The sequence below is a fragment of the Abrus precatorius genome, unplaced genomic scaffold, assembly GCF_003935025.1.
Source record: "Abrus precatorius isolate BTA unplaced genomic scaffold, Abrus_2018 Scaffold10, whole genome shotgun sequence".
NCBI classification, from domain to species: Eukaryota; Viridiplantae; Streptophyta; class Magnoliopsida; order Fabales; family Fabaceae; genus Abrus; species Abrus precatorius.
Genome location: NW_020874292.1, coordinates 21,156,525 through 21,182,649, shown reverse-complemented (window position 1 = coordinate 21,182,649; position 26,125 = coordinate 21,156,525). Strand labels below are relative to the sequence as shown.

Here is a 26,125-nt window from a genome sequence, read left to right as displayed (position 1 = left end):
TTACTATCTATAATTTGTGCCTAATATTTCTCGCCTTAGTTTAAAATTACAAACAGAAAGATTAGTTTATAAATCCGTTTGTAATATGTACAAAAAAATGAGTCTGTAAAATTAGTCTATAAAATTATAAATTGATTTATTGTCTATATATTTGTCAATAATACAAAAAAAAAAGTCTATCTATATTGACAAACATATTTTGATTTTTTTTTATCTATAATGTAGACAAATTTATCTTAAAATTTAAAAAAATTTGAGATAATTCTTATTAGTTTAACACAAATTCGTTAATATATTAGAATCATTAAGAAAATCAAATATAAAATTAGCTACTTTCCTTTATTCAAGATATCTTCCTATTTCGTAGAGATTACTTTAAAAACAAAAGGATTCATTCGAGGGAGAAATTTTAATGTAATATGTTAGCAAGGAGTATATTTTGACTTGTTTTTACAATCTGTCAATTGACTTGTTCCACCAAAGCCAAAGTATGCATCATGAAAATATTGGGCAGAATTTGAATGACTAAGCTATTGTTTTGGGAAGGGGAGTTTCGGATGGGAAGAGAGGGAGGGTAAAATTTGTATTTTAAATAAATACATTTAAAATTAATTTATTTTAAAAATTAAAATATATAAATTAATATATTAACAAAAATTTAATATATTAATGATATATGTGTTATCATAAATAATGTATAATTTTTTAATTTATAATTAAAAAATATGTCTTTCCTTTCCTCCTCCAAAATTCTTCTCCCAAACATACCTCAAGTGTTTGGAGAAATTTTTTTTTACTAAGTCAGAGTTGTGTATTATCAAGACTTTGTGGAAGAAAAACAGACTTTACCTTTTCAAAGAGAAGTGCATCTCGAAGATTGGTGGTATGAACACATTTTTTTTTACTAAAATCAAGGAGACTGTGAAAAGATACTAAAGTCTTAAAATTTTGTCAAAGTAACCACCCTTTGACTTGTTTTTATGTAGACGGCTAGATGAGTCTCATTTTTATGTCAAAAAGAGAATCACAATTTTAGAAATTTTGAAGGTTAGAACCTGAGACCAAAAACATTCAAAAGCAATCAAAAAGAAAGAATCTTGACAAATCTCGTCATAAAATTGTCAAAACAAGAGATGAATAAGAAAGATCTCTCAGGTCCAAATAACAAGGAAAGGTTCAAAAAGCGTAGAAACATGTCGATAAAATAGCAAGCTTGTTAGCAATCAGACCACTCCTCCCTTGGCTAATTCAAGGCCTAAAAGGATCACCTCCACTCTAGCCCATCTCAAGGATTACACTACCTAGAGAATCCCAACATTGCAACAAATTGCTGAGTCACATTATCTATCTATGAAAGAATAAATTAGTTACTAGATATTATGCTATATTTGATGAGTTGTCATTCTGTTAGATTTTATTCTCCTTCAATCAAGTAGCACCCTCTGATTGTAACAAACTTGATTTGCACTTCCTTGTATTTGGCTATATAGCCTATTCCAGATGAATGAATGAGTAAGCTTGAATTCAAAAAAAAATTCCTTCTTCTTTTACTATATTCTTAGGGCTCCCTTAGCCATCAATTAAGGAAGAAAACACTTAACAATTGGTGCTTTCATTTTGACTCTCCTTCCATGGCCAATCGTCCCACCAATGCCGAGCATTTGGACGATTTAACCTTCAAGGTTGATTCCATTCTGGAACAACTTTCCCTCTTGGCCGTCAGACCCACCACTTCTCCACAGAATCCTTCCCCTTCCACACCCATTCACGACGGGTTCCGTTGCCCACATATGAAGCTCGAAGTTCCCCGGTTTGATGGAACCGAAGCTCTTGGCTGGATCTTCAAAATTTCTCAATTTTTCGATTACCACAACACGCTAGAAAAGGAACGCCTTCAGGTCGCATCCTTTTATATGGAGGGACCAGCTCTTAGCTGGTACCAGTGGATGTACCGAAATGGTTAGATCCAAATCTGGTTAGGGTTCCTCCATGCCTTGGAAACTCGCTTTGCTCCGTCACTTTACGACGAACCTTCTGGTGCATTATTCAAACTTACACAAAAGGGTGCAGTTCAGCAATACCTTACGGAGTTTGAACAACTCGCTAATCGCATCGTTGGCTTATCAGCTACTTTTGCCCTGAACTGTTTCATTTATGGTCTATCACCAGAAATCCGTCACGAGGTCCAAGCTCTGCGTCTTGCATCTCTTGATCACGCTCAACTCGCAAAATTGCAAGAGGATAAAATAGAAGAACGTCGCCACTCTTTCTGACATAGGAATCATGCTTCCACTCCTATTTTGTTTGCAATGACCACCTCTATCCCACCTTTCGTCCCACTACTCCCGACACCACAACCCCGTGTCAATTTTTGACGTCTCAATCCTGAGGAAATGGCCTCTCACCGAGAAAAGGGCCTATGTTATAACTGTGATGAAGTGTTCACCTCGTCACTCCGTCACATTGTTGTAAGGCAAAATTTTTCCTCTTAACCACTGAAGATGCCATCTCTGACGATTTCACTCCAGACCCTCAATTGGTCCTTCCCCCACCGCCAACAGATTCAGATCCTAATGAACCTCATTCGCAAGTCAGCCTCTATGCCTTCACCGGCGGCATAGGTTCTTCAACTATTCAACTACAAGGTCGGATCAACAACCACTCCGTTTCCATTCTCATTGATGGTGGCAGTGATCACAACTTCGTTCAGGATCGTGTAGCAAAGTTCTTGGAGTTTTCTTCAATCCCTTACCACCCACTCACCGTCATGGTTGGTAGTGGAAACCTTATGCGATGCGACCGACTTTGCCCTGATGTGAAAATTCATATTCAAGACCATACCCTCCATGTTAACTTCTATATCCTTCCTTTGAGGGGTGCAGATATTGTCTTGGGTGCTCCCTAGCTCAAGTCCATTGGGCCTGTTCTCATGGATTATAACCAACTCACCATTTCATTTACCCAACAAGGCCACCCCATTACCTTACAGGGGATCCAACACCACCAACTCGACCCAATATCTAGCACACAACTTAAGCGTTGTCTCCAGACTAATGGGGCCTCTGAACTATTACCATACAACTAATATCTATACTCGATTCTACCCTAACTCTTCCATCCTCCAATACATCACCACCACCCCAAGAAATCACACAGCTTCTCCACCGTTTCGACAAATTATTCCAGCCTCCACAATCACTGCCTCCCTCTCGCCCCACTGATCATCGTATTCACCTTCTCCCCAATTCCACACCGGTCAACGTCAAACCGTATCGATACCCTTACTCACAAAAATGTGAATTGGAAAAACAGATCTAAGAGATGCTTGATAAATCCATGATTCAACCAAGCCGAAGTCTGTTTTCTTCGCCTGTATTATTGGTGCGCAAAAAGGACGGTAGTTGGCGTTGTTGTGTTGATTACAAGGCTCTTAATGCCATTACTATTCGTGACCGATTTCCTATGCCCACCATTGATGAGCTTTTGGACAAGCTTGGTGGTGCAACCTAGTTTTCTAAGCTTGACCTCCGACAAGGCTTTCACCAGATCTTAATGCATCCAGATGATATTGCCAAAACTGCTTTTCGCACCCACCAGGGACATTACGAGTACAGAGTGATGCCATTCGGCCTCTGTAACGCTCCTTTAACTTTCCAAGCAGCTATGAATGACCTTTTCAGGCCATTTCTCCGTCGTTTTGTTGCAGTATTTTTTGACGATATTCTTGTGTACAGCCCTTCCTTCCCACAACATATCTCACATTTGGAACAGGTCTTCCAATGTTTATTGGAAGGTCAATTTTATCTCAAACCTTCTAAATGTTTGCTGGCAGAAAGGCAATTGGAGTATTTAGGACACATCATCTCTGGAGCCGGAGTTCAACCTGATCCATCAAAGATTCAGGCAATGCTGGATTGGCCTCCCCCTTGCAATGTCAAAGCTCTGCGTGGCTTCTTAGGCCTTACCGGTTTTTATCGAAAGTTTGTCAAAGAGTATGCCACCATCGCCTTTTCCCTTACTGCCTTACTTTGCAAGGATGCTTTTATTTGGACACCAGAAGCTCAACGTGCATTTGATGCCCTCAAGCAAGCCATGACTCTAGCTCCAGTGCTTGCTTTACCATATTTCTCCGTTCCTTTCACTATCGATACAGACGCTTCTGGTATAGTTATGGGCGCAATTCTCATGCAAAACAATTATCCAGTTGCATTTTTCAGCAAGCCATTCTGCCCAAAGCTTCTCAATTCGTCAACTTATGTACGCGAATTACATGCCATCACATCCGCCGTAAAGAAATGGCGCCAATACCTTCTGGGACACCCCTTTGTCATCAATACAGATCATAAAAGCCTGAAAGAGATCTTGTCTCAAGTGATTCAAACTCTAGAACAACAACATTATCTTTCCAAATTATTGGGGTATGAATACAAGGTTCATTACAAACCAGGCCCCCACAATGTTGTTGCTGATGCACTTTCTCGATTTTCGGACACTTCCACTGGTATGTGTTTCGCCCTTTCCATGCCTAACTTTCTTTTTATGGATCAATTGAGACAATCTGTGGCTGTTAGTTGTGCCTATAATACTTTACTTCTTTGCATTCAAAATGAACCTGCTACTCTTCTGGATTACAAGTTACACAATGGTTTAATTTTATTCAAAAATCGTCTGTGGCTTGATCCTTGTAATAGTTTCCGCCTTAAGCTTGTGGAAGAATATCACAGTACCCCATTAGGTGATCATATGGGCATCACAAAAATAGTGTCCAGATTATTGGCTAACTTTTACTGAGAAGGTCTACGCAAAGATGTTAAACTTTTTATCCAACAGTGCACTATTTGTCAATAAGTGAAACTGAATACCCTCAAACCAGTCGGTTTTTTGCAACCCCTACTCGTGCCCACGACTGTTTGGGAAGATTTATCCTTTGATTTTATTATCGGATTACTTCCTTCTCAGGGATTCACTGTTATATTGGTTATTGTAGACAGATTTTCTAAGGGTGTTCATTTGGAACCATTGCCAACACAATATTCTACTTCTAAGGTGGCTCAATTATTTTTGGATATTATTTGTAAATATCACAGCATCCCTCGCAGTCTTGTATCTGATCGTGACCCCATATTCATCAGTAAGTTCTGGCGCAAATTATTTTGCCTTTGTGGTACCAAACTTCGAATTAGTACATCATATCACCCAAAAATTGGTGGGCAAACTGAGGTGTTTAACAGAGTTTTAGAGCAATACCTCCGCTCTTTTGTTCATTCCAATCCGTCGCAGTGACCCAAGTATTTGGCCCTGGCTAAATGGTCTTATAATGCTTCTATTCATTCCTCCATCGGGTACTCACCTTTCCATATTATTTATGGCAAGCCAGCCCCATCATTGCGAAATTATTTACTTGGTTCTTCTTCTGTGGAAGCTGTAGATACCTTGTTAGCATCGCGCCATTCGCTGTTAGCACTGTTGCGGAAGAAATTACTCAAAGCTCAGGCCACTATGAAGCTTTATGCTTATGCCAAACGCCGCGATGTAACTTATGAAGTAGGTGATTTGGTGTTTGTCCATCTCCGCCCATATCGACAGCGATCTCTCTCTTGTTCCACTTATAACAAGCTTTCCAAGAGGTTCTATGGGCCCTACAAAATCCTAGCTCGCATTGGTCCTGTTGCTTACCAATTGGATTTACCAGCTAAGTCCAAAATACACCATGTTTTCCATTGCTCCTTGCTAAAATGACAATATGGCACAGATCCTAGCATCACTCCTTTACCTACAGAGGCATTCCATCACCAGCCCATCATTCGACCCCTGGCAATTTTGGCAACTCGCATGGATACTTCCACAAGCCCTCCAACCAAACTAGTTCTGGTTCAATGGTATGGGCTCTCTTCCGATGACACTAGTTGGGAAGAATGAGACCAACTCAGCTCCACTTATCACCTTGAGGACAAGGTGCTTTTTCCAGACTCGGGTGTTGTTAGCAATCAGACCACTCCTCCCTTGGCTAATTCAAGGCCTAAAAGGATCACCTCCACTCCAGCCCATCTCAAGGATTACACTACCTAGAGAATCCCAACGTTGCAATAAACTGCTGAGTCACATTATCTATCTATGCAAGAATAAATTAGTTACTAGATATTATGCTATATTTGATGAGTTGTCATTCTGTTAGATTTTATTCCCCTTCAATCAAGTAGCACCCTCTGATTGTAACTAACTTGATTTGTACTTCCTTGTATTTGGCTATATAGCCTATTCAAGATGAATGAATGAGTAAGCTTGAATTCAAAAAAAAAATTCCTTCTTTTTTTACTATATTCTTAGGGGCTTCCTTGGCCATCAATTAAGGAAGAAAACACTTAACATTTGAAACATGTCAATAAAACAGCAAGCTCCAAAACGATTACCAGCAATTGCAGATCAGTAGTTACCAACATTTATCTCCAGTCAAAAGATCAAAGACACATGAAACTCATATGGACAAAAACGATTACAAAAAAAACATGACCATGGACGATAACCGTTATAGAAAAGCCATGGGTTGTAGTATTGATAGAAAAGCATACGTAAAAAGAAGTTATCAAGAGATGCCTGCTAAAGAAGGATAGTAGTTAAGGTCCATTTGTCTATAAAAAGTTCTGCACAAGATATTACAATTCTCGTTGTTTTAGCCGAAGTCGTGAATCTACATTTCTACAATTTAATTCATGTTCATTTATGTAATTTTTACTCTTAATATTAGCATTGTTCTATCATTTTTCTTTCGTTCTTTCCTATTCCTTTGCTTGCACGACTATAATTTTACTATACAACATACTTAAAAGAACTTAAAGAAGATCTAAATTTCAATTTTAGATTGCTCTTAAATTTATTTATTTACTATCTTCAAGATTCACAATAAACACTAAGCTATTGGCAAGTATTAGAATCACAAACTTTCACATTTTGAATTTTAACTGCTTGGCATTTGATAATTGATATCACTAATTATGTTTCATCACGTTACTCAGCTTATTTTTTAAATAAATAAATAAATTATTCAAATAATATTTTCTTTCAAACAAATTTTCTGTTTGGAGTATTTTTTACCATGTCAATTGAATATTTTCTTTTAAGAGTTTCAGCAGACGTGAACTTGCGAGAACATGTTATGGAGAATTGTGGTCGTTCCAGACATTCAGTAATAAATCTACAACTATGGATTAGATGCACTTAGTTGTGATTTCATGGCATCTGTTCTGAATCTTGGAGAGAAAGAGGTTTTTAATGACACGAGAAATGGCTTTCATCAAAGACTCTTGGTTCCTTGCAAATGTGGAAAAGATGGTGATGATTGTTCGACTGTATCTTCGAGGAAGTAGCAAGAGTACCTTCCATGTTCTATGATAATGTTAGGGTTAAAATTTTGTATTTCGGTCAACCGGTTTATATTTTTGAAGCAGCTTTAGGAATAGCACATACGGGCCGGATCTTTCAACTGTTATTTGGCCAGTAAGATGTAAAATGGACTTGATGACCCATTATTACTATGACGAAGGTAGATTTGGATTTAGATTTGTTTTCAATACTGAAGGTGAATTTTGATTCTTCTGTAATTATACCATCCTGACTAAAAATTGACATATTTTCTCCGCAGGAACTCTGATATCATATTTTCAAAAAAATAAAAATAAAAATGAAAAGATAACAGGAAAAGTTAGAAAATATTCAATTTAACTAGTTTTTGAAGAATGAATATGCGACATAGCTCCAAATTCGAACCAACAATTGAAAGTCACACAAGCATTACAGCTACCATATCAGAAAAGGGCGAAAAATTGAAGGCTTATACAGTATCAAAGATACTAGCCAATGGCAACGTAGCAATGGAATCTTACACATCCACAAAAGCAGTACAAAACTGTTATTGACACAGCAGATTTATTCATTTGGGATCTATTAGCAAAAGGCAAATGGAATATACACAATTCCCTTCTGAAGATCGCAAAGTTGATCTCAAATCTGTATACTCTGTATCAGATTCACGCTCAAAGAACTCCTAGTTAATTATTTTCCTGACTGAGGTTCTTCTCAATAAGAATCATATTCAATCTGTTGGCTATTTCAACTAAACCAATGTCTGTAAAAGCAGCCATAATCTTTTTAAACGCAAGCATATCTAAATCTGTGGTAGTTGATTGCTTCCACTGATCAATAACTTCACCTATTTCTTTTGCATGACCAAGCATCAGATAGGAAGAAATAATGCAGATATAATTCCTGCTAATCATTTTCTGTTTAGTCATTCTCAAAGAATTCCATATCTGATCAAGTTTATCCTTACTTCCCAACCCACCATAAAGAATGATTAAGAAGTCATAAGTTATCCATTGACTTTGGGTGATCCTTTTATCAGTCTCAACAACTGAGTTGGAGTTTGCATTATCAAGATGACCAACAGTAACATATATATTGGCCAGGTTCAAATATCTTATCCAACTTTCATTAGAACCAGAAGCATAACTCATTTCATCAAGAATCCTTCTAACTTGATCAATATTAAGAGTAGCAGCACAGGAACTTATCCATAAATTGTAAGTAAAAAGATCAGGGGAAACCTTTTGTTGTTTCAGTTCTTCAACAACTGATGGGACCTTTTCAAACTGCCCCACTGACATGTAAAGGGTCATCATTTCATTGTAAGTAAGAGCATCAAATGAGAGATTTGAATCCTTTATCCTCTGATAAAGTTCCTCAGCCTTTTCTGTCAATTTTGCTCCTGCATAAGAATGGAGTAGGGCTGTGTAAGTTTCAGCTGTCTTGGTAGCGGGAGGTAGGCCGTCAAAGTAGCGCTCCGCAGCATCAATGCCGAAAACTTTGGTCATTAAATCTATGCGGACTGCATAATCGGAGTCTGATAACTCGTATTCTTCATGGCTAACCATCCATTCTGATATCTGCAATCATCAGCAGTCACAAATTGCAAAGCAATAGATTCAACTGAAAAAGAGAGCTCTAATCATGATAAAGTGTTCCTAGTCAGATGCAATCCTATCACTAGCAAAGGAAAAAAAAATGTGATAACTCAGGAACCATTGGAAGTAATTGAAATCGATTGAGATTTGTAGTCTGTTGGAGCTAAAAACTAATACATGAAACTCCACAGAATTGGAAAAACAGTCAGGAATTAGTAATAAGCAACCAAATAATATTAGTCAGAAAAATGTTAAGTCAGTCATTCGATAAGACTAAATTTAAACATAAAATTTATTAAAAAAATGATATTTACTAAACTATAAAACTCTATTAATGCGCTCTTTTGTGAAAAAAATTTGATAATTTTGGATGGTTAAAATGAACTAACTTTACAAAAGTATTAATAGTATGAGAAAGGAAGGGGTGAAACCTCCAAAGCGTGTTTGTAACGGTGAGATCTTCGAAGATCTTTGGAAATATCCCGAAGCTGAGAGAGGGTAATAGGATTTCCTTGGAGGACCCAATTGTGAAGAACGTTAGTGGCGCTTCGCTTGGGGAGCCTTAGCCTAAAGATTCTGCTCCTTAGGTCATCAGCGTCCACAGAGACAGAGTTACGAGTGTCTTCCTCAAAATCACTACTCACAGCTCCAGAAGAGACGAATCTCGCTGTGTTGAGGAGAGAGGGTAAAGCGCTACTATTTCTGCAAGTGCCATTTTGTGAGATCAATTATTTATACCATATCCAACAATTTCAATCTCGTTCACTTACCGTCTGAGAGAGAGGAACAATGAGCGATGCGCCATTGGCGGCGGTTGTCTCTTTGCTCCCTTCACCTTCTTCTAAGCTTTCATTTTTCATACACCTTTAAGCATAACAATTCACCTAGTCACCATCTTTTATCGAAAGATTTCTTGATGTGTATTTAAAGGCACATGATGAAAAATTTATAAATAATAACTTTATTATTAAATTTTATAAATTGACAACATTAAATTTTAATTTTTAATAAAAATTTATTGCCTATTAATTTAATCATTTAGTAAGCATGGTTTTGTAGATTGTATATTTGTATTTAATTGTGAGAAAAAGGAATGTTTTGCGATAAAATTATTTGGTTGATACAAATTCCTTTGCCTTTTCTAAATTATTGTTTGGCTAGAAAAAAAACTTTTTACATTTTCATGATGATATAATATACCCATCTTTCATTATGAGAATAAGAATTAAGCAAAGTATGTTAATCCAACTTTTCCGACAAATGAGAATCAACCTAGAATAAGTTTTCGAAGTGTAATAAACATGCTCACATAACTAAATTTATTTTCCCTGGAATGATTATACTACTCGTTTTAGGGTTTTAACTTTTTAAACCGTGATTTTTTCTAATCACAACACCCCTTTTTTGTATATTTCATAAATAAAATTTTAAAAAACATTAATCACTTGTAAAATTTAAATTACAGTAAGTAAAAAAAAAAAAAAAAAAAGTGGAACAAAAAGCAAGTGTCTATTTTTACTAGTCCAGCACATCTTAGTGCTTCGACAAGTCCAGTCCAGTATGACTTGGGCTTTTATGTCACATTGTAAGGACCGATATGCACAACCAAAAAAAGGCCATTATTGCCCATGCAGTGATTGCTTAAACTACTCAGTGATGAAAGTTACAGAGCACCATGCCAAAAAAGACCAGGTCATTAGTAAATTTCCACATTCCCCTCTCCTCATGACCAATTTAAAAAGACCAGAATTCAAATCTTGGGTTTAGAAAAATTCTCACATTTCACCCTCTCTGTCCCCAATCCCCTTCCCCTAATGACCAAAACATAAACATAATTGTTTTGTTGAACGAAAAGAGACTTTTTGTAATGGATAATCTCAACAACAGTCGTATCCAAGATTTCGATTATTATTTGGGCTTATCAGAAACAAATGATGCAGAAGTCATTAATTTATTGACGTTAAAATTCTGTGTTTTGAAGGCAAGCATGAAGAAGCAATTGCTAATAGTAGTATGAAATTGCATCGTATTGTAATGTTTCACGTCAATGAGCCAGACAGTTGAACAGTCAAAGGCCTGGAAGGAAAAAGAGAAGACCACAAAAGAAAGAGCAACGCTTTTCAATCATTTCTGCCCCCGCTTTTTTTTTTTTTTTTTTCTCGTTTTACAGGGCAAAAATATGCAAATTCTAGTTTCTAGACACGAAGCTAATCTAGTACAAAAGCCTGAACGGAGAAGGGAAGCGACACGGGCTTTCATAATTATTCCACAATTTCTTTTGTAAAAACAAATAAATAAATAAAATAAGAACCGCGTGTTTTTAATTTACTCAAATCACAAATTTCAATGCCATCGCTTCATCATTGACTTCCCTTTTCGCTTCTGCTCTCACGCTTCACAGAAGTAAACATGAAATTCCCTGAAAATAGTGCTTCTTTATCTGCCAATACAGATTCCACGACTAAGAAAACTCAAAATTAAGAGAAGGAAAGAAAAATGAAAATAATAGAATTCTTTCATCAACATATCTTTCAAAGCTTCATGTATTCTACGAGTAAAACAACTAACATGCAGGGGATATTGAAGTTCAAAATAATTCTTCATGTTTCTTTGGGAAGTCCAAAGTAAAATGCAAAGAGCACTATGTAAATATTTAATTACTCGGTGAAAATTCTATGTTTTCAAACAAGACAATTACAGTCACCATGAAAAGAACAGTGCATGTTGAAAATGGTCTAGTTAAGACTTAGGAGAGGGATTGTAGTCCATGAGATAGTATAGGTAGAAAGTTCAGAATCAAAGAGATAGGTAGTATATGCTGAGTTCCTTGCTGAAAAACTTCCTTACTATCTATGGTCTCGAAACCCTTTTTCAGGGCAAGTTTTCAAATGAGACCCTTGTGCTGTGACAGGCAATTCTTTAGCTCACTTTACCACCAACCAAGTATAAAGCAGCAGGCATTAGCCCATTATTTTTCAGCTACTTCATGATCGATTATATAGTACAAATAGAAACAGTTCTTATAGACAAGGGATGAAACAGACAGTATTTACCTGTTAAGGTCATGCAACTTACTTCCCTGCGAGCATACCTGGCCATTGCCTGTATAAAAACTTGAAATTCAGTATGAATGTCTGTGTACTTAAGATAAATGAGGAAAATAAGGAAAAATTGTGGAAACAATTGAAAGCATCATGCATTTAATTAAAATATTAAAGGTAAAGGAGACAAGAAGAATTAAAGAAAAACAAGCTAAACAACAGATGGTGATGACTAGTAGTTCAACAAGCTGAAAAAAGTTATTTTGGAACCAATTCTAAACAAAGTGGTAAATTGGCAATCAACACAAAAATAGGAAGCTCAGAAAAAGCCCCTCATTCAGTTGTATCCACTTTATGAAAAGTGATCATTATGCTTCCTGAGTTTGGCAAAGAGACTTCAATATAACGGTAATATGTGGGTAAAATGATATAAAAGAATTCATTCTTGAAAAGTCAAGCCAAGCCAAAATGTCAACCAGGGTGGAGGCAACTGGTTTATAACAGGTTAAGAAGTAACTTTACTGGTTAATGGTTAATATTAATAAAATTGTACGACTTGATTCACCCACTACCTCTGGGCAGGTCCAACATCTTGGCTTAGCTTGAATTATGAGGGAATGGTCCAATTCCCAAAAGCCTACAATAGGAAAGTCACACACTATATCTTTTTTATCGATACAATGAAAAATGTTTCATCACATGGAAGACATACCTGCACTGATTGAAATGCAGCATTGTCTGGTGTTGAAGAACCATCTTCAGAGAATATATTCCTGAAACAAAAATAAAAACAGATATTGATATCTACGGATATAAATGAATTACGTGTAATTCAATATCCAAAACAGAGAGCAGAGAAAGAATTGATTGAAATTTGAAAGTTTCCTACTTTCAACATGTGCAGAGAGAGTTCAGATCAGAACCTACCTCCAAATAACATTAGGGAAATCACCCGGTTTTGCTTCTGGAAGCAAGGCAGTATCATAAGCAACGATGTTCCCATAAAAAATCTTCTCAAGCTCTTTCATCCACTTGGACAGTAGCAGGTTAACCTGCCATTTCAAATTGAATGATCATAATTCACTAATACCAGTCCGCAAACTATTTTGAGAAAATTGCAACAAAAGGAGTTTATGGTAAAATATTTCCAGTTTAGAACTATTAATGGATAATGATGTCAACAAATAAATAATTACTTTAGAGGTTAACAACTTAGTTGTTTCTATAAGGGAAAGTTTTCAAAATATATATTATTATTGAAAATAAATCTACTCATAAATAACAACTTACACCAGCTTTGGACACTCTTAGCTCTACATCATGATTGTAAATCTCATAAAGGTACTGACCAAATTCAACACCCTCCTTTCCCTCTTGCTTCAAGCGACGCAAACACAACCACATATGAAGTACAAGTAAAGAGAAAGTTGTTTTGAATGTTTTCTCCAAGTTAAACACTGCACGTAGAAGGAAGAAGTTTAGAATGCTACTGCATCGAACACTAGTTTGACGAGCGTGAATTTACATGCTTTAAATAAATCCAAAATTTCAATCAGAAAATATATGCCGTAAAAGCCACCAAAATATTATAAATAAAAAGAACAAGAAACACTATCAACCAAAAAAAAAAAAACGCAAGCCAAAGAACAGAGGAAAGAAAAGTGAACATTTCTGCCTCACAATACAGTGTGGAAGATGAATTTATCTTTAAAACTCCACATAAAAACCCAGAAAACCTTACCTTCATTTTCTACCAAATAGAAGAATTTACGTAGAACACCGATTTCAAACAAGTTAAACATCAGAGAAAATGGTCACACTCACAGGTCTCAAACTACAGAGGCGCAAAAGACACACATATCTGATGTTTTGTATTGCAAGAAAATCATTTGATTGTCAAATTATGCATCCCGAAACCAATCTAGAAGACTGTGTGTGGATAATCATATGAGCAATGCGTCTAAGTTACAACCACAGTTTATACTGGTATGAGGAGAATGGACCTTCATAAATAGGAGGTTTATCAATTTGTGAAACGATTCTGCGGTATACAACATTAGCCCCTCGAATTGACGTGCTCTGCTTACTATAAAACAGCATGAGTTTGAGCACAAAACGCTTGATCCCCTGATAATCAGGTTCTTCAACTCTGAGGGGTGAATCACGGGGCAGTGCCAGCGAACAAGGCTTAGACCAAAACATTTTGTCAAGGTTAACCTGCAGAGCAAGGTGCAAGGTGAAAGGTAGAGATTTTCTATTAGAAGCATCAAATCAAGAGTAGTTTCTTCTATTTTGGCGTTGCGTAGTTGAAGTTATGGTTGAGGAGTGAAATTAGGTGGCGTTTGCATACCAGGGATTCGGCTTTGTCCTCCACCGTTGGGGAGGGTGCAACAGTGGCGTAGCTTTGGCGCGTGCCATTCACGAAATTGAAATGACTCTGCGATCCAAACCTGGAGATTGGAGTAAGGACTTTGGTCCATCTTCGCAACATTCCAATTCTGAATCAGAATCACGGCGTAATTGATTCTGCAAAACCTACAGCACAGAACAGATAGCTACGATACGCAGGTGAGAAGAATAACTATCTCAATGCTCAAGAGACAGAGACGAGAATCAGAATTACGAGAATCAGAATCCCTTATAAATTAAAAATGCTTTCGATTTCAAACCACACTCACTCTCAAACTCACACCAATCGGATGAATGCATCTAAAACGGACACGCCGTGACTTTATTTTGGGCTGATAATATTTACATTTTATTTTTAAATAACTATTTATGTTCTTCCTGCTGAAAGTAATATTATTTTGAATAAATGATTAAATTAATCCTAATTTTAAAAATATAATATTTTAAAAACAATTTTGGGCCTTTATTGGGTAAGAATGGGTTTAGGGTTGGACTAGGGTTTATTTGGAGAATCGAATCCAAACGGCGCGAGTGGTAGAAGCAATTGGAGTATTTTTCTAGTAATTTAAAACAAAACCCTTACTCCTTTGTTTTCATTCATCGCCTCCATTTCTAAAACCCTAACTCACTCACTCACTAACACACAACATAAGACCATGTCTCCCTCCGACACCAAGAAGAAGAAGCACCGCAGCACCAAACAAGATGACGAAACCAACGACAAGGAGGATTTGATGATCAAACCGCAAAGCTTCACACCCCCAATCGACACTTCCCAGTGGCCAATCCTTCTCAAGAACTACGACCGCCTCAACGTTCGAACCGGACACTACACCCCCATCCCCTCCGGTTACTCTCCGCTCAAACGCCCTCTCACCGAATACCTCAAGTACGGTGTTCTCAACCTCGACAAACCCGCTAACCCCTCTTCCCACGAGGTTGTCGCTTGGATCAAACGCCTCCTTCGTGTCGAGAAAACCGGTCACAGCGGTACCCTCGACCCCAAAGTCACCGGCAACCTCATCGTCTGCATTGACCGTGCCACGCGCTTGGTCAAGTCCCAACAGGGTGCCGGAAAAGAGTACGTCTGCGTCGCTCGCTTGCATTCCTCTGTTCCCGATGTTTCCAAGGTCGCTCGCGCCCTTGAGACCCTCACCGGCGCCGTTTTCCAGCGCCCGCCGCTCATCTCCGCCGTCAAGCGCCAGCTTCGGATTCGGACTATCTACGAAAGTAAGCTTCTTGAGTATGACCCTGATAGGCATCTTGTTGTTTTCTGGATTTCATGTGAGGCTGGGACCTATGTTAGGACCATGTGTGTTCATTTGGGGCTGCTTCTTGGTGTTGGGGGACACATGCAGGAGCTTAGGAGGGTTCGTTCCGGGATCATGGGTGAGAAGGATAACATGGTTTCCATGCATGATGTGATGGATGCTCAGTGGGTTTATGATAATTATAGGGATGAGAGTTATTTGAGGAGGGTTGTTATGCCTTTGGAGGTTCTGTTGACTAGTTATAAGAGGTTGGTTGTCAAGGATTCTGCTGTTAATGCCATTTGTTATGGTGCCAAGTTGATGATCCCCGGTTTGCTTAGGTTTGAGAATGACATTGATGTTGGGGAGGAGGTTGTGCTCATGACCACCAAGGGTGAGGCTATTGCCCTTGGGATTGCTGAGATGACTACTGCTGTCATGGCTACTTGTGATCATGGTGTTGTCGCCAAGATCAAGAGGGTCGTCATGGATCGGGACACTTATCCCAGGAAATGGGGTTTGGGTCCCAGGGCCTCCATGAAGAAGAAACTCGTTGCTGAAGGCAAGTTGGATAAGCACGGGAAGCCAAATGAGAAAACTCCCCAAGAGTGGCTTAGGAATCTGGTTTTGCCTGCTGGTGGGGATAGCATGATTGCGGGAATGGCTGCTGCTCCTGAACCTGAGGCTGCCAAGAAAGAGATTGCTACTGTGGATGGGGAAGGCCGTAAGAGAAAGAAGCATGATAGCACCGATAGCCCCACCTCACTTCCTGCTAAGAAGGTGAAGGTTGATGAAGTGCAAGAGGTTGAAAAGCTAGAAAAGGTGAAGATGAAGAAGGTTGGCGAAGATGCTGTGGAGATCAAAGTTGAGAAGAAAGAGAAGAAGAAAAAGAAGAAGGATAAGGATAATGGTGAAGTGGCATCTTCAGATGAGGAGAAAAGTGGAAAAGAGAAGAAAAAGAAGAACAAGGATAAGGTTGAGGATGGTTCGCCCAATGTAGACAAGTCTGAAAAGAAAAAGAAGAAGAAGAAGGACAAGGAAGCTGAAGATAATGCTGCTGATATTAGTAATGGGAAGGATGACGATAATGCTGATAAGAGTGAAAAGAAGAAGCATAAGAAAAAGAAAAACAAAGATGCTGAGGAGGAATAGATGAAGGCATATTTTTGTGTTTGTTTAATTAAGTGGACTAGTTATGTAATGCCTATTTCTTTCTTGATCATTCATAATTTCACTTTGTTTAATGTGTTGCTTGTTCTTCGACATTTTGGTAGTTTTTCTGATGCTTTTTTTTCCCCTCCACAATTAGTCAATTACGCTTTTCAAAACCAGTAGTATGCATAATCTCTCTGAACTCTCTTAGATCTCTCACAATTGCTCCATTGACATGTCTCCGGCCCTTTGTATTTGCCTGCTCAATGGGTATGAGTGCCCTGTTTTCGACTGCAAGTTGTAAAGTAAGAAAGTAAAGATTTATTCACCAACGATTTAAATTAGATTACAAGATACTTTAATTGATCTAAATGATAGATATATCGCTACTTTTTCACGTTACAGATTTCTAATTTTAAAGGAGTCAAATTCGACAGGATGGTTCAACATTTTGGGTTATTTGGTAAAACCTGTCCTTTTGTTACAAAAAGGATCCTTTAGGAATTTGTCGCTTGCAATTATCTGCAAATCAGAGCCCAGATAAGGACCTGAAACTTTAGGCCAAGACAGCATTGGATCTATTGCGATTTAAAATCAGTGAGTTCATTTTTGGTTTTTGGATTGTCGAATTCGTCGGCTAAATCTTCTCAATTTTCTGTGTTGGAAGGACCCGAGTTAGAAATTCAAATTACTTAATTTGCATCTATGCTGTCATCTTTTCGTAATGCGAGACCGGTTTGATTGATTATTGACTCTATTTTCATGTGAACACATCGTAGATGGAAGTATCTGACCAAAATTAAGCAATGTTTTATTTGCAACTTATTGTATTGTTATTGTACACTTGAGCATCACATAATTTGCTTGATGCATAAAGAAAATTTTGAAGCTCTCACCTAGTAAAGAGTTAACATATACATTTTAGTTGGCAAGTTAGCCTAAGCTAGTAGGACAATTAAAAGCTTCTCAGAGGAGCATTTGGCTTCTTCTGACTGCGGCCATACCAGGATAGAAGGTATTTCCCGTTGTAGGATTGTGACCTGTTCATTGAACTAGGAACACCCTGCAGATATCTTGTTAACCTGAAAGAAGAGCTACCTTTAGAAGTAGTTGGGAAATCGTTTCCACTAACCCCCTTTGAACCACCAGGGTCATCAACACCTCCCAGCACTCTATTTGAATTACCATTAGGTTCCACTGATAGAACCGTTGCTAGAGCAAGATTGATATTTGCAACATAAGAAGAATCCAGAGAAACAGATCTTCTAGGATGAATGCATGCCACCTCTGCAACTGGGCTTCCAGTTTCACACACCCCTATTCCTTCTTCAACTTCCAATTGGCCTTCTTCCTCTTCCCTATTCCTCAATTCAGAATCAGGAGCACTACTTTCCATTCCCCCACTGGTTTCACCACTATTTTCCAAAACTTCCATGTGGGTATTTTCCAAGGAACTTGAACCAACAACATTAGACACCACACTAGCTGTTACAGGATTGCTAACAATGGGAGCCCGGCACATGGGGCAATTGGTATGGGATCTCAGCCAGGTATCAATACAAGGTAAATGAAAAGCATGATGACATTTTGGCAAAAGTCTCAGATTCTCATCCTCTTGGAACTCACTCAAGCAAACAGAACACTCAGTCCCTTCAATCAAGCCCTCTCCTCTCTTGTACTTACAAACCGTGATAGCATTGATAATTGATTGTTGGAGACCAGGAGTGCGGATATACCAGATGGGGTGGTCCACAACAGGACCATGTTCTTCATCAAGAAAATCATCATGGTTCTGTTGTGTTTGCTGCCTTGAAGATACCCTCCTCCTCGAGGAAAACCTGGTGTAAATAGCACGGCAACAAACAATAAAGAAAGCAGCAATTAGAAGAGCAAGAGTGAGGATCAAATAGGTGGAGATGTTGTGGTTGTTTCCTTGTTCTTCATCACCATATAAGTAGAGAGGAGGAACTTGTGGTGGTGGTGATGGAGGAGAATCATAGGTAATTTGGGGTGGATTGGTTAAACAGATCTTGAGGCAAACTGTGCAATCTGATGAACAAGGCTCGGAATCCTTCACATGACAAATTAACTGACAGATATCTGGTATCAACTTTCTGTGATGCAGCCCCATATCAGAGACGGGGTTGGGAGTGAAGGGAATGGAATGGAATGGAAGGGAGTCTCAAATCAACATCAAAATTTGGATTTCAAAGTGCCTTGGATGAAGAAGGTAGACGATGACTTGAGGTCTTAAACTTTGACTTTCTGCGATAGATGAGAATTCCACCATGTGTTTCCTACCTAGTTGAAGTTATTTAAGAAATATTAAATTTCTTGTCATGGGAACCAATCACCATAGGAAAATTACATTATTGAACTTAATTTTACACAAACAATCAATTAAAACATATAATAAGTACGAATTTTATATTAATTATCACCACAATCAATGATTCTTCTTTATATAAAAATCTATGATTGAATGAAGCTATAAAAATTACATTTGAATTAAATTCTCATATTAAATCTTAGAGCTAGATTTTATAACAATACTTCATTTAATAAATTTGATTAGATTAAACATTAGAGTCACGTCAAAATTTACCTTTCGAAGTGTAGGTTGAATTATAAATGTTAAAACAAAATTTATTAAATGATGTATTAATATATTATTAAGATAATAGAAATGTTATTGCATTCAGCAACTAAAGCATACATAAAAAATAAATTTCAAATCGCATGAGTTGAATGCAGACCTATAAATTTAAAACACGAAAACAAAGACAATGGCTTTTTCATATGATGTCTCTCCGTAAATTGCTTGTTATTGTTTGGTTTTCCATGGACAGTTGGATTTAATTTTGGTGCCGACTGGTGTCGGTTGTCGTGGCTAACTTTATTCCAATCCAACCCAATTTATTAGAACCACCAAATTAGTTGCATGCTTACTACTTGAAAACAACCCCACCTATTATATACATTAGCATCTTTACTTGTGAGATGTACAATTATAATCTTTACTTTCATATTCACAATTGTATTTAATCTTAATTATCTAAATGATTCTTAACACTTTTTATGTCTAAACTTAACTATTAAATAATAGAAAAGATATATTTATATTACATTGCATTAAATAGAGAAAAAAATTATTTTATTCTTTTTTAAAATAATTATACAGATTTGAAAGGTCAGGAAAATGAAAAGTCAAGGGAGATATTAATGTAGCTTATAAAAGTAAAACAAGTGAAATGATTTTTTTTTAAAAAGAAAAATTTAGTAAAAGAAGAACTTTATTATTTTGTTCATATATCAATACATAAATACAAAAATATTTATTCTAAAATAAAATCTCAGTAAAATTTACGTTACGTCGTTTGATTGTACGATTTTTCTAATTCAATATTTATTATAGCAATTTTATATAACAATTATATATTTTTGCATACTCAAGTAATAACTTAAAACCTATAATCAAAATATTTTTAAATAGAATATTTGATTAGACAAATTTCAGTAAATAAAAATGTTACAATAATTTATTTATAATGATTTTTAAATGCACCTTTTGACTTTATATACATACAAGTTGTTTTGAATACTTAATTTCCATCATTAATATAATTTGAGATGGTCAAAATTATTTTTTCTTATATTTTTACATGATACATTTCTATACATGCACACACCCATGGTTTTTCATTTGAATAAAGTCGAAATAACACGAATTCACAAACTTTTTTGACTTTTTACTTTATTAAATAAAATCTTATGAATGGTTTCTTTTAAATGTTAGTAATTAATTTAAATTAAATATTTTTAAATATTAATTTAATTATATTTTAATGCTCAAATTTAATTAATTTTGTGGTGAGTTAAATATTTTTTTGGTGAATCATATTCAACTAATTTTTGTTTTCTTTAAGAAAAAAATTCTATTTCATAAATAAAATAATTCAATTAATTTTGACAATTAAAATTTAAATAAAATATTACTTATCATGTCTAATGTAAGCTTTTTATTTAACGCCTTAAATTTTATATTTATAAATAAAATTAAAATATATAATTAAATGAGCATGTGAGAATTAAATTAAACAAATTTTATTGAAAGATTTTTCATTAAAAATTTTATGAAAATTATTAAAAGATAATAAAAGTTATAAAAAATTTAAAGTCATTATTACTCATATTATACGATTATGTGTGTGTATTATTTATGAACATATGCAGGAAAATATATTTGATTATTTACAGGTGTAGAAAATAAATCTGTATTGCTATTTATTTATTTTTAAAAAAATTCAAAGATCAAAAAGTTGCAAAACAAAAAATATAATTATAAAGTCAATAGAATATTAATGAAAAATAATTGCAGACTTTAAAAATTAAAAACATTACATGATAATTGCAGCGAAAAGACTTTAATCAACATTTTTGTTCCTTTTTTTTTTTTGTCAAATTAGAGAATACAACGATGAATCTTCATCAATTCACCCTAATCTAGTGGCATAGGACCTACGTGGGCCAGCATAACAAGTTTGCTAATTTGTTAACGAATACGGTAGAGATATATTATATGTTTAAAAATTAATATTTTTTATCTTCTAATTCTAAAATAAGTTTGATTTCATTCTTTTACTCTCTCTTTTTTTTTGGTCTATTTTAATTCTTTAATTTATAAAAGTATTTTAAATAAGTTATATTTTTATTAAAAATCTAACTCTATTAAAAGTTAAAAGAATTAATATTTTTAACTGAAAATAATTCATATAAATATTTTTATAAATTAAAAGATTAAAATAAATCTAAAAAACGTTGGAAGATAAAATTAAAATTTTCCTTAAAATGAAAAGATAAAAATACTAATTTAGTTATAAAAAATTTAGTTTAGTTTTTATAGGATAAAAGAGTATGTAAATAATTTTATTGAGTTCTTAACTAAAATGTCCTTTGCATTGCAATTTACAGCTGACAAAATTCTAAATTTATTATGGATGACCTATAGTTGGATGTAAAAGCCAACTTTTTTTTTCATGTGCGTGAGTTGAAGGAAAGTGTTGTCATTTAACTTGCGGGTTTAAATTCAAAAAAAATTATTTATTGTCAATCAGTGAAAGTGCTTGTATTATATTAAGTGTTTTTTTTATTAGGTTTAAAAAAATTTCATTATATTTACTTGTTCATGTTTTTGGGCAGCTATACCTTTACTTCCTAATCTCTATGGGAGATTGTTGAGCAACTAAAATATGAGCTTTAAAATAAAAATTAAATAAATTGAGATTTATAGACTTATCAGGTATAGAGAAGGCAAAGGAATGCTAAAGAGACAAAGAAAGAATATTATTAAGAGAGAACTTTTGTAATCTTAATGGTTTTAATATATTATGAACACATTTATAGTTGTTTATGTGAATATGAATAAACTACAATTTAATTGCATAACTTTAAAATATATTTTTTTTATGCAAATAAAGATTACCTGTTTCAATTCTTGAATCAAAATGTGTTATTATGAAAAGCAGCAGACATTCCTTTTGTTTTGATAAACTACATATTTTAGTAGTTCTTTATTAAGGATAAATATGTTGAATGATTAAAAACTGGTCATTTATGTCATGTTAATGTTTCAAAGTAACTTTACAGAATAAACGTCTAAGATATATTTATTATTTTACCTTGTGATAACTGACACTTTTTTTTCCTATAGTTCTCAATAATAGCGTCATTTGCTCAGACTTATTTTTCTCAAACTCATGAATTCATGCATATCTGTCTTTTCTTAACAATTTAGGTACATTTCCTGATTTTCTTGGGCACAAACACTTATTGGTTGGACGCTTGGCTCTATGTCTTCCATTTAAACAATCATCCTTTCTCAAAATTTAATCTTGTTTTTCCTTTATTGCCTTTGAAAACAAAATTGCTTTTCTTGAACTCTACTCTTTCTATTTTGTTTTTTGTGGCTGACTTGATTGATTTTTATTTTCATCCAACCTCATTAAATGACTTTTGCATTCCCCCATTCAGAAGCAACTATTATATTTCTGACTATTATATTTTTGCTAATGAGTTTAAGTTTGGTCTTTTTGTTCCTATTTCTTGTAAGAATTGTTTGGGAAAAAGGGTTTTGGAGGGGAGAGAAAGGAAAGGTAAAATTTATATTTTAAATAAATATATTTAAAATTAATTTAAAAAAATAAAAAATATAAATTAATATATTAACAAAAACTTAATATATTAATAATATATTTGTGATAACAAATATTAAATAATTTTTAATTTAAAATTAAAAAATACGTCCCCCTCCCTTCCTCTCCAAAAATATCCTTCCAAACATACCCTTAAATGTGCAACTTAGGAGTTAGTTAACCCTTTAATCTTTATCTTTACATACCTCTTATCAAAAGGTGTGAGGTTACCTTTGACTCCCTTTTATTTGGGTAGCTTTAATGCTCGTGTCGATCAAGTTTCAAGAGTAGATGTTTCTATCATATGGGCGATTCCTTATTAAATTTGTTGGCTTTTTTTTTTTTTTAATTTAGATGTTCCTTTTTTAACAGTTTCCCCTGTATGCCTTAATCTGTAATATTTCTGTGGTGGATAACAATCAAATGCCATATCATCCTTATTCTCGAGCAATTGCCCTTATCAGTATTTGTTATCCATTTTTTATGATGAATCTTATTTTTCATCCTTATACTTGTTCTTATGAAAGGTTGAGCATTTAAATCACATTTACTTTCATTAAGAATTTCCTACTCACAATAGTTTATTTGGTACTTTGGAGGGTGTTTATGACTTTTGAAGCTTATGTAATTTCTACACATTCTCCTAGGATTTGTGTTATTTGGCATTTTGAGTTGTTTAAGGGGTGCCTTTTGGCCCTAGGTATATCGCTCTGATAGATTTTATTGATAGTTTGGTTGGGACTAGCCTGTTATATCAGTCGACTTTCCCTTAACTGCTATTAATGGTGCCATGTGAGTTGTGTTGTTTTCTTTCCTTGACCCTTCTATACGTATCTTATTTGTGTATAGGTGAGGTTACTAGTGATTGCTGCTATGAAACAATCTATCAACAATTTTGAGTCTTTCCCCTAACTTCACCACCCCTTTTGCTCCTTATATTGTTTATATAGATCCTTACTTTGTGACATATCCCTTCAAAGCATGTTTGAAACAAGGTATATTTAAATTTTATCTTTTTCTTTTAATTTACTTATTATTATTATTATTTTTATGTACCCTTATCATGGGTCTTTTGCATATATTTCAACCATTTCATCTCCTTCCAAAAAATGCAAAAGGCATTTTATTAGTTTATCACTACATCTAGAAGAAGCTATTTCATCATCTTATAATTATCTTAAAGCCTGAGCTAGTGACTCTTCATCTCATTCAAGAATGCCTTTGGTTACTTTGCCTTATTAGTCCTCAAATTGCCTCAAGGTTTGTCCACCTCCCATTATCGCTCATTCCTCATCCATTGTTATTGAAGATGCAAAAGAAGGTGTTGCTCTTGCAATTATTCCTTCTAAAGTTTGGCTCTTAGATTGCCTTTGGTTGCTTTTGTTTGTTTGGTTTTTTTTTCCGCTACTCATCAAGGGTTCCTTCTTTCTAAAAGCAACCTTCCAATAATATTTTGCGATTATGCCTATCAAATGTTTTTCTTGTATGGCTTCCCTAAAAACTAGTGCAGTTGCATGATATCTTGCGATTCTATTCAAAGGCATATTTGCAACAGATTAATCATCTCCCATATTATTATTATTATTATTATTATTATTATTATTGCAAACATCTTGGTGGTTCCTCTCTGGCCCTAACATCCAGTTCCATTTGCCCGAAAAGTATTTGAAAGGTCATTATTTTTGCTAGTACTCTTGCTAAATCATCAACTTGATCATCAAGTTTTGCCTTGTGTTCTTGACCTCCGATAATACTTATGTTTTCCCATGATTGAAAAGAGAGCCTTTACTGAGGCTTCCCTCTTCATTTCTCTCTGACAAGAGTATCTTTCTCTCTTTTAGTTGCTCTTAGAAGACATAAAATGTTGTGTTATCATAATTTTCTTTTGATAATGGAGGGTGCTCATATCATTGGTTGAGTATGCCATCTTTTAACCATCCTTCATTGAGATGACGTGTTTGTTGTCTGGTTATGGGTATTGTTAACAACTCTTTCTTTTTTCCACTTATGATATTTTCAATATCGCTTTCCTAACTCCTCTTTTTGTTCTTCCTTCCAACATATACATGTATTCTATAAGATCCACCTCTTTTGTTCTCTTCTTATGTCACTTTATTATTTTCGACACTCTACTATTTTCTTTAATAGTTCTGTAAAGGTTGTTATTCCTCCCATAGATAAAAAGATCTATGATCCATCCTCCATGTTTTTTTGTGTAAACATATACCAAATTCTCATCGAGGAGCATTTCCTTACACTGTAAAGTACAATTCCACTACCTCTTGATGAAGGCATCTAACCTTTCTTTGCTCTTCTACTTTACTTGCCCTAAGTTCATGATGTGAACATGATGTGAAGGGGCCTTCTTCTTCTTGAAATTTGTTGCAGAACTCAACCATAATCTCCTCCACACTCTTAATAGAATAGGGATGTAATTTGGTGTACCACGTGAATGCTCACCTTGTGAGCAATTTTGAGAACTCTTTTAGTTACAACACTTTATTACTTTTATATATTCCTAAGTCATCTAAGAAAGTCATCACATGTTCACGTGATTTCTTAATCTATCAAACTTTTAGAATATGGGTCGCTGGAAGTTGGTTAAGATATAAGAGCTACTTCTAAAACTAATGGTGCTTCCATGTCTTTGAGGGCATTGTATTTATCTTTATATCCTTGTAGGAGCTGTCATAATTCTCCTTGCTTTACTATCACATCATTTGCAATTGGGCATTCTCTACCCAAGGTGCTACGTGGGATTTATTGGAGGGCTTGATAGTGAGAGTCAAGGTTTGCCCTCATATGTGTCACTAATTGTGTTAGACTTTGTTGATTGACTAATATTTAGTCAAGGACAATTGTTGGGACCAATATTGGGGGGGTTGGCAAAGGTGTCTTAAGCTAACCTAAAAGGTCAACCTCACTTCTGCCACCGTCAAGGCTCATTGGTAAGGTGTTTTGTCTAGATTACGTATAGATAGTTTGGTCATCAAGAAAATCTTCAAGATTGAAAGACAGTCATCTGTGTGATATTCTATTCTCCTGTTATTTCTTTGTAAACCCTATACTTTCTCAATGGAATCACCAATTATTTTGGAATAAAAGTCAAATGACTGAAGTTTGTA

At 35.2% G+C, this 26,125-nt stretch overlaps 4 protein-coding genes across 6 annotated transcripts; 1 reads left to right on the top strand and 3 right to left on the bottom strand.

The window, feature by feature from the left end:
- Positions 1-7,692: 7,692 nt before the first annotated feature.
- LOC113852539 (pentatricopeptide repeat-containing protein At5g09450, mitochondrial) lies at positions 7,693-9,853 on the bottom strand. The gene is made up of 3 exons (XM_027482844.1): positions 9,728-9,853; positions 9,389-9,659; positions 7,693-8,939 (listed from the first exon to the last, which is right to left on the bottom strand). The coding sequence occupies exons 1-3, from the start codon at positions 9,760-9,762 to the stop codon at positions 8,046-8,048; spliced, it is 1,200 nt and encodes a 399-aa protein (XP_027338645.1). The 5' UTR covers positions 9,763-9,853; the 3' UTR covers positions 7,693-8,045.
- A 1,210-nt stretch (positions 9,854-11,063) lies between these two features.
- LOC113872095 (ubiquinol-cytochrome-c reductase complex assembly factor 1) lies at positions 11,064-15,855 on the bottom strand. Of its 2 annotated transcripts, XM_027509374.1 has the most exons (8): positions 14,642-14,693; positions 14,349-14,534; positions 14,002-14,215; positions 13,289-13,455; positions 12,926-13,050; positions 12,711-12,771; positions 12,011-12,059; positions 11,064-11,397 (listed from the first exon to the last, which is right to left on the bottom strand). In XM_027509374.1, the coding sequence occupies exons 2-8, from the start codon at positions 14,487-14,489 to the stop codon at positions 11,318-11,320; spliced, it is 837 nt and encodes a 278-aa protein (XP_027365175.1). In that variant the 5' UTR covers positions 14,490-14,534; positions 14,642-14,693; the 3' UTR covers positions 11,064-11,317. The 2 variants fall into 2 exon arrangements, with proteins under 2 accessions (XP_027365175.1, XP_027365166.1); XM_027509365.1 differs by having other exon boundaries at positions 14,349-15,855.
- On the top strand, positions 14,883-16,973 carry LOC113872086 (H/ACA ribonucleoprotein complex subunit 4). Of its 2 annotated transcripts, XM_027509353.1 has the most exons (2): positions 15,028-16,494; positions 16,540-16,841. In XM_027509353.1, the coding sequence occupies exons 1-2, from the start codon at positions 15,064-15,066 to the stop codon at positions 16,807-16,809; spliced, it is 1,701 nt and encodes a 566-aa protein (XP_027365154.1). In that variant the 5' UTR covers positions 15,028-15,063; the 3' UTR covers positions 16,810-16,841. The 2 variants fall into 2 exon arrangements, with proteins under 2 accessions (XP_027365143.1, XP_027365154.1); XM_027509342.1 differs by having other exon boundaries at positions 14,883-16,973.
- A 670-nt stretch (positions 16,974-17,643) lies between these two features.
- LOC113850171 (RING-H2 finger protein ATL54-like) lies at positions 17,644-19,086 on the bottom strand. The gene has a single exon (XM_027480582.1). The coding sequence runs from the start codon at positions 18,938-18,940 to the stop codon at positions 17,765-17,767; it is 1,176 nt and encodes a 391-aa protein (XP_027336383.1). The 5' UTR covers positions 18,941-19,086; the 3' UTR covers positions 17,644-17,764.
- Between the last annotated feature and the right edge of the window lie 7,039 nt (positions 19,087-26,125).